Source organism: Platalea leucorodia (genome assembly GCF_965183815.1).
Source record: "Platalea leucorodia genome assembly, chromosome: 4".
NCBI lineage: Eukaryota > Metazoa > Chordata > Aves > Pelecaniformes > Threskiornithidae > Platalea > Platalea leucorodia.
Genome location: NC_138826.1, coordinates 36,413,152 through 36,427,569, shown reverse-complemented (window position 1 = coordinate 36,427,569; position 14,418 = coordinate 36,413,152). Strand labels below are relative to the sequence as shown.

Below are 14,418 nucleotides of genomic sequence, written 5' to 3'. Positions count from 1 at the left end.
TTGTAAACAACTGGCTTCCTTTTGTGTTCGAATCTGACACAAACTTGTCCATTGAGATCTATAGCTTTGCAGAAGATCATAGTTTTGGTTTATTTAACTATACACAGGACCTTCAACAGGGGATCTTGTTTTTTACTTGGAAGTTGTACTTTGAGGAGCAAGTTGAAAATTTGAAGGGTAAAATATTGTTTCCATTAATTCTGCATTTAAGGGGCAAATATTCTTAGGGCCTAGTGATATACAAATTGGTACAAGAAAGTACAAAGAGCATTTAAATTTCTTTGATTTTGCCTACTGATTACAAGAGTTTTTGTTCCTACTGTGCTGGGAACTGTAGGCTTGGGACTGAACAGTAATGGGACTGAAGGATTTATCAGTCTAAAATGAGACAAGAAGGCAGTAAGAAAGAAAACTTACTTGAGAGGTCTCCTCTTTATATTAGATTGAACTAGGAAGCCAGATGCATTTGGGTACAAATCACTGTTTGATGAGAAGACAGCTGGGGCTTGATTTTCATGTTCTGGTAATACTATTCGTACGGTGCCCCAAGAAAAACAGGGACTCCAAGGGGCCTAACGCCAGAGAAGTTTCTGTTGCTGTGCAGTGCAGACTCTGCAGCTAGCAGAGACAGTGCAAGGAGCAAGGGGCAGGGAGCAGGCTCACACAGCAGCCTGGCGGCAAGCAAGTTGACTGGAGTAAGGCCCACTGGTGGGAGAAGGGTTTAGATGATATGGTTCGAGTTACTTGTTCCTCAAGAGGAGGTGTCGGAGGGAGGGAGGCTATCCATATGGAAATAGCTGCCCCGAGGCCTCACTTTGGCAAGAACTATGAAAAAGACAGAGGTTATTCAAACACTGCTGATTTGGACCTTCCATGCTGTATTATGCTGTTCCCATCATCAGGGTGTTTCTGGGGCCCTGTTACGTTCTTGTGGTGTGGCTGCCCCAGACTTGGCACTTCTCACAGCCAAGCATACATCTCTGATTTCTTCACTATTCATGTGACCTTCAAGGTGACACGTCCTTTGCCTTCTCCCAGCAAAGTACGTAAGCAGTGAAATTAGTTTTATTTACTTATTGATGACTGAAGCACTGTGTTAACTAATTTTGGCAGAAACAAACCCACTGTAATCAAGTTGACAAACCTCTTGGCCCGTCTCTATTAGTTCATATGTTTTAATATAAATGAAGACTGCAACAGGATTGAACTGCATCTTCCCTTATAAAGGCTTATGGTTTTTTGTTTTTTTCTGAGACAGATGCTTGCAGTTGTCTTTGTTGAATTGCACAACAGGATTTGAAAGATCAGGGTTTCTACGAGCTGGGTATGAAAAAAAAGTCTTATTTTTGTCTTTGCACAACAAATCCATGCATGGAATGTTCCCAAGTAATGGCAACATTATTTCAACACACACAAAAACTGTGAAACTGCTTTTTATACAACTTTTTTTTCATCACTGTTATGGTTTTCTCTAGAATTCAGAATGACTTTATGATTCAAAAGAGGAAACATTTATAAGCACCATATACCAAAAAAATGTTAAATGTTAAATGCTGAATTATAACAACAGACATAAAATGCCTGGTATCTCTATAAGGCCTGTGACTTTGTTTTAATATCTTATTTAGGGTGGGTGAGGGTTTGGTTTTTTTTTTTTTTATTAAGGTACAATGTACAGGACCCTATAATTATTGAGTACAGGATTATTGTCAGTCAACACATAGTCTGAAATGATCAGTCATTTAATTAGAGCTCTGACATTTATTAACTTATCATAGTATTGATCGGTGTTTACCTTTTTGCCTGACTTTTTTTTAATATTTCCATAGAGAACTGATTTCAATAAATGTGCTAGTCTTTTTAAAAATAAAATTGTCCTTGGATACATTGAACTAAATCAAAAGGTGCTTATCACAGAGTCATGGTAGAGCTGCTGGAGATAAGCAATGAAAATCATGCTAGTGGGTTGGATTTTTTTTCTATTCAGTCCTCCCAAGATTGTACAGTGAGTGTTTGGGAACAGACACATCCCAGGAAACAAAACATGTGCTCAGTTTCTCGCCATAGGCCTTTAAGTATGGAAATCTATTTTCAAGACAGCCTTTGAGTACAATGTGGATTAAGGTTATAAAGTTGCTTTTAATTGTATATGTAATTTTAAACCTTCCAGTGAAGTATCATTGCTTTCTTTTAACTTCTGTTATTTTAAACCAATACGTAAGCCCAGGGATGCAAGAGGAACTTGCATCTGAATATCCTCAAACATCAGGAATGCCCTGAATCTCAAGCCTGTTTCGTGTGTTTACAAATAACTCTTTATAAGTCAGGATGCCTATCAAGATAAGTTACTGCTTTGTAGTTTCTGTAGTCAATGGCACACACAGACGTGTATGATATAACTAGGCTTAGATTGATGTAGTCTGTTTATAATCTTATACTGCCCAGTACCTGCATATATTTATTCCTTTACAGACAGCTTGGCTGAGCAGGACAGTTCTTAAAAATTTAGAGTGAGACTCAGGGGTCAGGCTTTCCATTCACTACTCCAGCATCACTTTTCCTGTATATGGGACCCAGATAGATCCTGACCGCTTCTGCTGTTTGCAGTCTAGATCCTAATTCAGCTGTTGTGTCTTGAGGCCCTGCATAATGGCATGGATAGAATCTCCTGACTGTGTTGTTGCCATACAAATACTGGAAGGAATCCTTTAGGACTAAACTAAAATAGGTTTTAAGTTTATAGCTAAGACTCCAGCAGTTCTGGAATATGGAATTCAGAAGACATCTGATCTCACCATGGATGTTATACGTTAATATTGTTCCCTTTTACTCCACAACATTGAAAAGCTAGAGTCTACAGATGCTTTTTTGAACATGTATGGCTACTTTTGAAAAGCAATGACTTTATATTTGAAATCTTCATACCTATTTCAGGTGGATATGTCCAAAATATCCAGCGTGCTTCATGAAGGCCTAGTACAATTTACTTTTAAAAGTTTGTGGGAGTTTTTTAATATAAAATGAGTATTTTCAGGGACTATTCACAAGACAAAACTTCAACCTACCAAACTACGTCTCTCTCACCACTCTTTAAGCGAGTAGAGGCTCAGGACCTTCAGAGGTGATTCAAAAGTGATTACTTTCTCTGGTGACTATAAGGGGACCTCAAGGAGTGCGGCCTTGCAAGATTTAAGTAAATCCTTGTGAATACTTTATCACCAGTACATACCTAAATAAACTGGCTCCATTTCACTTGGTCAGATCTTGTTTATTTTAGTCCTGCTAATGAGAGTACTTCAGTTCTGTGTTGTAACTGAATTCTTGATTATGGCTAAAGGGGGTGGTGTTCTTTGATTCACATAATGAATACTAATAGTATTTACTCTTTTAATACTGATTTGTATTGTATTGTATCCTTTTATATATCCTTTTTAATATAATTTTTCATAAATTTAGCCCATATCTATTAGCCTCAGTACTTGAAGAGATTAGGTGATCACTTAAGTAGTTCTGCCCAAATCTTCTTTATAACCTACTGATCAGTTTTCAGATGGGAGACACAGTGCAACTATTAGGTAAACATTTGTAGCACTTCAGAAGTATAAACAAAGTGAAATTAAAAACCTTATCAAAATAACTATATTCCTTTGTTTACGCTATCTCTTCAAGTCAACGAAGTATGAAGGTTATAGAATTACTGTTGTCTTTGTTAATACTGTTAACTGTTGGCACAGAGGCTCCACTGGAGACATGTTCTTGAGTCCTTCAAGGTTGTGTGGCCAAACATATTAGTTTGCATCTGTATACCTTGGAGTGCAGAAGGATCTGTAATGCCTGTGAAGGTCATGACCCCTGCTGATATAAATGAACTCCATTAAAAAGAGTGGAGATATGGTGATTTGTTTCAACTGAGAATCTGCCCTTAGATCTGTACTGTTTTAAATGAAAATCCGACAGGAAAGATTTTCTGCACATGTGGTTTTTGAGTCATTCCACTAATGTTGTTTGCCAGTGTGTGAAATAGATAGGCCTGTATTATTGGCAATACTCAGCATTTATCTTCAGGCTATGCAGTGTTAATTAAAAATACTTGTTTTCACTTAGTGCAGTATTAATAACAATGTGACTTGGTGCTTGTAAAATGTTTCATATGCTAAAAATGCATTGAAATAGGAGCTGGATATTGCTTGTAATATCTTCACAAGGGAGCCGTATAGCCGTTATTACATATATTTTACAGAATAAAACTAGCTGAGTGCAGGAAAACTGAGAGAAAGGAATGAGCTCAACTGCATGATTTTTGAAATCCAGAGCCTAGAATAATGTGCATAATTTTCCTAGCCCTTTTCTTCATTCAGTCACCCTGTACAAGAACGAACTATTTCAGGATAGACTTGTTTGTTTTTAAGTACAGCAGTCATGAGAAGAATGTTAATTGACAAGCAGATGCAGAGTGTTGCAAATACAGACATGTTAGCTATATTACTGGAGAGTGGAACATAGTGTAGAGAAGTTCAGATCATGTTTAGTTACACTATGCCATTGTTTTAATATACACTTTTAAAATATTAAATCTGGTATTTTTCAGCTATTAAAAAGTAATCTTGAACTGTTACTGTCACGTACATGTTTGAGATGGAAGTCTGCAGAGGAATATAAACTTAACTTAAAGGAGTAATTCAGCATTCAAAGGTACTTGGGACCAATGGACAATACCTTACAGAAGCTGGACAACATGGCATGAGGCCATTGATGTTTAAAACTACTCCCACAGTAAACTTTGTAGTCAGGTGTCCCCCTGACTTTAACAGACTGTGCACAATTTTGAAATACTTAAATCTTTGTAAGAAGGATTCATCCAAACAGTAATGTGTTTTTTTGAGTTTTAAATTTCTTTAAGGAAGAATGAGAGTCTGCAGTTAGGAGGTTACCGATATTCTAGACCTGTCCACATTCTACAGTCTGAAGCTGCATTTTACAGTGTTTTTAGTTCTTGGGGAAAACAGGAGGTGAAGGATAACTTCAGTTATAGTTAGGTTTACTTTCTAGACATTGACTATTGACAATTACGTTAAGAATTTGCAAATAAAGTATTTTTTCCTTGTTCACTGTTCAATATTTTTATGCCACTTGCTGAGTGAGGTTTTTGGTGGGTTGACCTTGGCTGGACGCCAGGTGCCACCAAGCTGCTCTATCACTCCCCTCCTCGGAAAGATGGGGTGGAGGGGGAGAAAATGAGATGGGAAAAAAAGCCCACCTTGTGGGTCAAGATAAAGGCATTTTAATAAAAGCAAAAGTAAAGGCTGTGCACAGAAGCAAAAGGAAAACAAAGATTTTATTCTCTACTTCCCATGAGCAGGCAACGTCTAGCCACTTCCCGGGAAGCAGGGCTTCAGTACACATAGTGGTTGCTCCGGAAGACAAATGTTGTAAATAATGAATGCCCCCCTTTCCTCCTCCTTTCTCATAGCTTTTATTGCTGAGTGGACATCATCTGGTATGGAATATCCCTTTGGTCAGTTTGGGTCAGCTATCCTGGCTACATCCCCTTCCAAGATCTTGCCCATCCCTGGCTCACTGGTGAGGGGGGGAAATGTTGGAGAGACAGCCTTGATGCTGTGCGAGGACTGCTCAGCAGCAGCCAAAATACTGGTGTGTTATCAACGCCTTTCTAGCTACCAATACAAAGCACAGCACAATTGAGGGCTGCTGTGGGGAAAATTAACTCCATCTCAGCCAGACCCAATACTGGTTATTTCATATTAGCTGCCTCGAAGATTTAGGTTTGCTTAGAGCCAGTTGCATCATTAGTTGCCAACTTTAAAAAAATCCCAATATTTTACATTGATTCTGTCTTCTTAGAAAAATAGGCTCTAAATACAAAGCTTTTAAAGGATGTGCCAATGTGGAACTGCATCTTTGTCATCTGAAAACGCATAGGCATAAGCTGAGTTGTATCCACAATGCTTTTACTGGTCCTGTTTACCTAGCAGTTTAGAAAGGATCAATTTTGTTGTCAAGGCTGACAATAACTTGCAAAACATAGTAGAAGATTCATTATTTACTTCGGTTCCTATGCAAGCATTGGTATGAGAAATGGTCACATTACTGTGAAATACAAAGTCATTATCTACCTTTAGGGATTCCTTGAAGGTTTCAAGGGGAAGTTCAGACCTCTCTCCAAGACCTGTGTTTGATCATCTGTTCCCTGCAAAGACTGTTAGCAATTTCAGAAATGGGAATTAGTAGGAAAATTACTAAGTCACCCTGAATATATAAGCTCAGTTTTTTAAAGTAATTGTTCCTTTCAGTTGATAGAGAATGTACTAATCATTTCAAGGCATTTATTACACTACACATTCATTTGCAATGTAAAAGTTCTTTCCTGATCATCTCTAGTCCTTACTTTAATATTAACCGTATTGCTCTGTTCACAGATTTTTTTTTTCTTTTTTTTTTTTTTTAGCAAGGACATTAATTCTGACTGAAGTATGATATATTGTACATAACAAGGTTATACACCTAGGTGCCTACCAAGATATTACTACTTTTGTTTTTACTAGTAATTATTTTAGTATGATTTACAAAATGAGACAGTCATGCTCATAATACAGACTTCCTAGCGTACTATAACTGAAGCCCAAATATTATGGTCAGTATACATAGCTATTTCTTTAACATTTATGAGAATCTGGTCCTTTCCCTGGAAATGTAATGTGTACTGACTTAAGACTTGTGTAATAACACTTTCACTGTCTGTGGTTTCTTTCCTTTAGACCAGGGCAGTCCAAGGTAGTGAGTAATGAATAATTGCTTTAGAGAAACAGAGTTCATCAGATATTTTGGATTTTCATATAGTTTCTGTACTAACATGAAAAGAAGATTATTCAAAACAGCTAGTAGACACAGAACTACTATGGTAATATTGTATGGAAAAAATGCTGGGCACTACAATAAAAGTGTTAACTATACTTTTCAAATAGCTAATAATGATATAAGCACTTTGGTTATAGATAGAAATAAAAAGTTAAGATTGTTTGGAAAGTATACAACTGATCCTCTGAAGAGCTCTCAATTGTCTCAAGACCTCAACCTTCTATTGATGCTGAGAATGAATGTGCTGTTAAATGAAGAGATTGTCCATTTTCACTGACAGTGTTTGCATTGCAACATCTTGGACATTTTGGAGCTCACCCATTCTGTTTTACAGGAGTAAAATAATGAATGCTGCAGACTAAAGCACTACCAAACTGCATTGTGGGCATCTGAATTTATAAATTGGTTGTAGAGAGATAACATGATTTTTCATATTAATATGGTGATAATGGATTGGTATCAATAATAATAATTATATTAGTGTTGTTCCATAAGTAACCCTGGACTATAGAAAGAGTATTACAGCAATTCAGAAGATAAAAAGTGTTTCATTTCATTCCTATATACTGCTAGTAAAGCATATGTTTTGATTCAGTGGATTATGCTTAACGTCACAAATTGGCATTCTGCGAGTATTGTGCTACTGGCTTCTGAAACGTATTAAAATTCAAAAAAATCCTTAAGCATGTATGATTTACCAAATGCTCTGATGAATTGAGGACACAAAGAACATACTTGCTAAGAGATCACAAATAACCATTGTTGTGTTTTCTATATATTTATTACAGACTGACAAGAAAGAGAGAAGTAATGCCTTGAATGTTGCAATAGATAGTATGTGCAAGAAGACAAGAGACCTCCGCAGACAGGTAAGCAACCTGGGGAACTGAAAAGGTAGAAAAGGACACTTGAAGGACGCTTTTCCAAATTGCTATTTTCAGGTTTTGTCGCACTGTATTTTGAAAATAAAGATTTCTTCTATATTAAAAAAATACTGAAGATAGTTACACTATTCCATAGAAATACATACATACAAATTTTCAAAATTCTGGGAAAAAACCCTACCAAATGATACTGGCTAAATATTTGTATGTACATAGGCAAAACTCTGCATGTGTACATGTCTAAATATATATTTGCTATAGAAACATATCAGTGATGTACTCTGGATATCAAGATTCGTTTTATTTTAAATAAGCTTGAATTATTATTGGTTGTTGGAACAGATACCTTGAAGGGACCACTGGGCCAATGTGTCTAGTTCTTTACAGTTGTGAGAACTCATACAACAGAAAAGGGTCCTTGGAGTACCTGGTCCACAGTCTACCCACCCATTTTGCACCCCAATATCCTAAAACTAACGTAAGACATGAACCAAAAGCCACAACTTCAGTGTACTGCAGAAGATGAGCAGAAGACATCAGCTGTGTTTACATCCTTTCTCTGCAAGGAACACCTTTGAGAAAAATTGCAAATCATGTTGAATGTATATAATATGCCAGTTTAGAAAAGAGAGAGCTAGAAAGCCAGTAGTTTTCTCAGCCAGGCTGCCCCAACCAACTATGTGAAAATTTATGGCTACACAGAACATGAGCACACGCTGCTTTCATCCTGTCTCTAGCTGTGGCTATTTATCAACTCTCTGGTGGAAGAATATCCCTCCCAACTTTGTGTGCAGTCTTACAAGCCAGCCTATGCTTCATGATGATGAATAAATTCCTTCCTGTCTCCCATAATCAGCCAGGGGAAGCCTTGAAAGATGAGATGAATATAATATAAATATAGTGTTTACAACTAACTAGCTATCCAATTTCTGCTCACATTCCATCAAAAATATGTTCAGCTCAGACACCCAGCAACTTGCATCACAAGCTCAGTGTGTCTAGGAACTCTCCCATTCTGTCCTACAGTCTCTTCCATGAGTTAATTAAACTCTAGCTTATTACAGTTTACTGACTCTCTTACAGTGTTTAAAATCTGTTAACTAATTCAATTTGTGTGTTTCTGTAAACCTTTGTAAAATGTTCAGGCTGAATCTAATCATGCCCAATTTATAGTCAATCTATAACTAGTAGTTTTCTCTAACCAGAGTAGCTCTATGGCTTCTTGACATTTTCCACTGCAAGGTATCTATGAGAAATATTTAATCTATTTCCTCCAATTCTGTGTTCATGCATGTGAATTGTATAAGAATTGTTTTAGGAAGAGTGCTTACTGCACATCTGATTCCTGATCTGGGAAACATGAAATTGTGAGTTCTGTGCCTGCAGATATTGCAGTAGAGTCTTATTTGCTTTCACTTACGAACATTCATTATTCTGTCTCCCAGCACTTTTACTAGAAAGATGAAAATTATTATTTGGTCTACTCTTACAGGTTTTATAATACTTAATTTTTTTTTTTAATGATACTGTGTACCACAGCTGATATTACATTAGACACTCATAGTGGATTCGGGGCTATAGTGTGCACAATGTACTCTGCTTTCAGTCAATTACTGGGATTGCCTCTGCAAAATTGAGGTTGAAGATGAAATCTTATGAAGTTGTATTTTTGAAATCTCTTCAGTGTAGTGCACAATAAGCAAAACCATCACATAAGCGCTGGCCCAGTCACCACCTGATTGTGGGTTATGCCATAGGCCCCTATGGAACATCTTTGTAGACCACAGTAAGTAAAGCAAAGGAAGGCTTGCATCTGGGAAGACTTGAAGGCAAAAGTAGCTATCTCAAGAACAGTGTCTTCTGGAAGTTGTAAAAATCTCTGACTTTTCAAATGAAATTATTTGTATTCACTTCAGGAACTTGGACAGTACTTGTGGGGATTTTAAACTATTTGGTTTGTTTTGATTTTTACTTGTATTGTGCCAGAGATGTGCATGTCATTTCTGTGTATGCAGTTTTACCTAGATCACTGCTTCCCTTCCTAGTAGACCTGTGTGAATATTTAGGAAGGAATTGCCTATTCATTCCAGTTTCTAATTTGGAGAAATTACCATACTCCGTTCTTACCTCCCAGTTGTTTCCCAGAGTACTGTGAATGGACTGCACAGATGTTTCTCTTATGGTTGTTCCACAGTTTTGGTTGGTTGGGCTTTTTTATAAATGTTATTCCTGATGATATTCTTATGTTTCTATGTTGCTTCTTCATCATGAATAGCTTTTTCTGAACACAAAAGAGATTGTCTCCCTGGCATCCCTTCAAAGCAGAAAAGAGAGATCCCTCAATAACAACTAGTTCTTCCAGGACTTTTGCCAGTGTAGTCTTGTGAGGCAATAGACAAATAGAGGCAAACACAGTTTTCTGTACTCATCAGGATACTGATGTTTAGTAGTGTTGCAAACAGCTGCTGGGATTTTTTTCTCTACCTTCCACTGTTTGTTTTTGACAACCTTATGCCCCATGTTTTATAAACAACATGTTTCTATGTTATTTTTTAATGCACTTTGATATCAAAACAAAAACTCTTCACGCTTCCACTTCTGTAACAGTCTGCTCAAAGGGTAAGAATAAGACCTTGCACCTTAAAAATAAAACAATTTGTCAGACATCATCCTCCCTCTGCTTTCCCTCTTCTGATGGTGTCTCTTTCACTTAAAAATATGAGAAAAATTTTAATTCTAGCACAATAGCTTCCCTATTATTGCCTGCTAGCACTACTGGTGCTGTTCTTTGTCTGTTTCTATGTCTCCCTATGTGGCTACTTAGCTTTTAGCATTTTGCTCGGAGTCAGAAACAGACTTATCAAGTCATGGAAAAAATGATTGTTATGATTAGGATGAAGAGAAATAGATACTGCTTCAGATATTCCTTTTTTCTTTTGTCTTTTTCCTTTCTTTTTTCTACATTGTAATTTTTAATTCTTGAATGCTACACAAGCCATCTTTTGAAAATCTCAGCTTCATGTATTCCTTCGCATAGCTGAAACAGGAACATAATTTCAAACTTGTTTGTATTCAGCAAAGACACAGCATTATCTTTTTTTGAAGAAGAAGATGCGTTTCACTGTTTAATTGCAGGATAGAGGATTTCTTAGAACAGAATAATAATGATAATTTATATGTGAAAGGTTAATTAAACCAAGCAAACCAGTAAAAAGCTACAGCAAAGAATTATGTGATGAGAGAGAAAATTAGGCTGCTGGTTTGAAAATTGGATGCCTCAAGCTCACCACAAATGTGACTCAGGTCATTGCAGTCACTGGTCCTCAAATAATACATTAAGGCTGCCAAAGTCCTACAATCTGGGCTATGCAGAACCCAAAAATATTTCTCTTGGAGATAATGAATCATCGGCCATGGATATCGGTCCACAGCTTTTTGTTGCTGGTTATTGTAAAATGAAATCTTAAAGTTTAAACTATGATTCCTCAAGGTCACATTCACGTACTTAATTTTAAGCAGGCGAGTATGTCTGTTTTCTTCAGTTGGACTTTTCCAACACAGAAATTTTAACAGATAACTTGGCAGGACTGGAGGTTCAATGTATTTTATTCCTGGTAGTGAATTTTTTTATTATCTCTTTCTTCTTATTTTTTAAAACTCCAGCCTGAATCAAGCTGGGAATGTGAACATGACAGTAAAAATCCAATTTTGTATTGGAAACCCATAGCCTTTGTCTTTGTAAATTACTTTTGAGAACATACAATGTATCCAGATAGTAGCTGAGATATGCTACAGTAAGTTAGAAGACAGAAAAACATTCCAAACGTAAACTTACCTGTAGTTTTTTGGAAGATTTGTCTGTCCCATGTACCTGGTGAGTCAATGAGAGCTGGCTTTAATGGTGAGGCTGTCCAAAAGCTAGTGATGGAATTCCTATCCAAGTCTTGTCCTGATAATCAACAGATTTCTCTGCTATTATTTCTGCTGTGCATGTTCACTGCCCTACCTACGAGGACAGAAGCATCAAAAAGATTGTGGTTTTTTTCATTTTTCTAGCTGTAGGAGTCTTTACTTCTACTGAGTTTTTACATAGATACATTGGAGCAAAATGCTAAGTGAAAACTCGTCCTTTGGCAACAAACCTGTCAGTATGTAAAAGCTTAAAAGCTTTTTGTGTTCTTTTCTGTTCCAGTCAATATCTTTTATATATATTGTAAAAATAATTTTTTGCAGTAAGAAATTCAGTGGACTTGGTAATTTAGTTGCGCTGCATGTATTGTTACGATTGGTGTATTTCTTGTAGTGTTCTACGATTAAAATGAACAGTTGCCATGTGTAGGTTTATAACATGGAAAATAACCTCTTAAATGAAGTAATGTCCCAGTGATCAGTTATAAGGTTACATGAAACCTAATTTGAGAGGTCATTTGTAGCAGAATGTTACACTTCTTTAATAATTTAAGTAAGAAGTTCAAGAACAATTAATTTAAATAGAGAAAATTGAACTTCAGACTCATTTGTAGGTCTTCTTGCTCTATTAATCTATTATCAGGTGGCATAATCAGTAATCTCATAATTACCATGAAGGCTACCATTTTGCTAATCAAACTGTATTGTTGCGTTTTCCAACAAGGCAGAAAATACTTGGGTAATTTTGCAATTATGAAAACAGGTGATGTAGACTATTTTGTGAGTGCAAACATAATTAAATTATTATTTTCTTTGTAAAATGAAATAGCCTTCTCCCTTGGCATCCGAACTTCAAGAGAGAATACCCAGGAGACATTAGAGTTGGTCTAACAGTAATTTTTCATGTGTGGAATCATTTAAGTAGTCTATTCTATTCATCAAAGAACATGAATATTTGTTTGGCTCCCTTGATTTCAACAGAACTAATACATGTTTAAGTGTTTTATATATCTGTACTCACACATACACTCACACATACAAACATGCATATTTAGGTAGTGGTATATTAAAATTGTTCCTAAAATTAAATAGAGTTTTCTGTGTAATAGATAAATTGCAGCTGCAGTAGGTTTCAGACACATAATCCTGCAAATAATGCAGGAATACAGTGTGTACCTGTTTATGTTATAAAATACTAATGGACAATAATTACAGTAGACTTTAACAAATAGTCCAATTATCAGATACTAATGTAATGTTTTCTTTTGCAGCTCCGCAAAGCCATTATAGATCACATCTCGGACTCCTTCTTAGATACCACTGTTCCACTTTTAGTTCTCATTGAAGCTGCTAAAAATGGGAGAGATAAAGAAATAAAGGAATATGCTGCCATATTTCGAGAACATACCAGCAGGCTTGTGGAGGTATGTTTGATGGAGTTGCACTCTTTTTTGAATATACGTTATAAGTGACTTGCCACTGCACATTTCCTTTGCTGGCAGATATCATAAAACAATTAGGCCTGGCATTTCAGGAAAGAATACATAGATGGCCTAGGGTAATAGTAAGCATACTCCATTTTTTATATAATGATATGCAGTAAGATGGTGGGTTTTGTGGTATCGGAATTTATATAGCATTTCATTGCATAGAAATTAGGTGGTGGGGAATTCTAATTTGAGAAATTAGTCTAAGCCTTTCCACAAAGATATTCAGTGGGAACTTGATCAAATGTGTGATTCTAAGGAGTATTAGCTCAAAGTGTGCAGAATACTACTACTCAAACTACATGAGACACCATATTAGTGTTAGTTGTCTGCCAGCTTTCTCACGTTGAAAGTTTATAGCGTGTGTAATGAAGAGGAAATGGTGCTCTGACTCACCGTTTAGAGCCATGAACCCCCTAGCAGACTGAAAGCATGTTGACATATATGCTGAATAAATTCACTTGCATACATTGTATACTCAGTATTCATTTCTAATGGATATACTTCTTTATTACTTATAAATGATACTTCTTTGTCACTTAGAAATTTGCAAATAGAATTGGGGGGAGATTTTAGTTTGTTGGACAATCGGTCCTGCAAACCTGACTAAATGTTCACTAATTTAAACTCATTCAAACTGGAGCTTGAAACACTGCTGGAATACTGAAGTCATGGATTTTGCAGGAATATTATCTCAAGTGCCTGTAAGGAACCCATTGCTAATTTTTGTGGGGTTTTTTAAGCTTTTAGTGCTTTTGTGTGCTGTAATGCAAAAATGGGAAAAATCAATGAGTTCACTCTGTGGCTGAAAATTTACTTAGGAAAACTATTTTGCTCAGAGTGAATTCATTAATCTTGGGTCATCTACAGATAATGAAAGACAAAGAGGTAAACAGCTAAAGTAAAAGTAGAGTATTGCATTTATGTTTCTCTTCATGGTCATGTAGTTACAGAATAAAACTAGTTATTATTCTCCAATTTACAAGAGTGTCTTATTTTGACCATGCTGCGAAATTAAATGAAAGCTAAAACACAAACCCAAAGTTTTTAAAGTTTTTCAGATTTTTAATACTGAAGCTGAACCAGCCTGAAGTGGCTTTATTTTTAGAAAGGACAGGTGATCTCTGAAGATCAGATCACTTTACTGAATTTGGAATTGAGTCCAGGTCAGCTGAAATACCCAAATCATTATTCAATTTAGAAGATGTGAACCTAAAAATCCAATATTAATTTCCTTTCATGGGTTTGATTTTGTTTCCCAA

The 14,418-nt window shown here is 36.2% G+C and overlaps 1 protein-coding gene across 1 annotated transcript in view; it reads left to right on the top strand.

The window, feature by feature from the left end:
• CTNNA3 (catenin alpha 3) overlaps window positions 1-14,418 on the top strand; it is a gene marked incomplete at both ends in the record, with an annotated part of 542,611 nt that overhangs the window by 303,418 nt on the left and 224,775 nt on the right. The window contains 2 exons of the mRNA XM_082309238.1: window positions 7,665-7,745; window positions 12,941-13,093. Of these exons, the coding sequence (XP_082165364.1) occupies window positions 7,665-7,745; window positions 12,941-13,093 (234 nt within the window). The remainder of the gene's footprint in view (window positions 1-7,664; window positions 7,746-12,940; window positions 13,094-14,418) is intronic.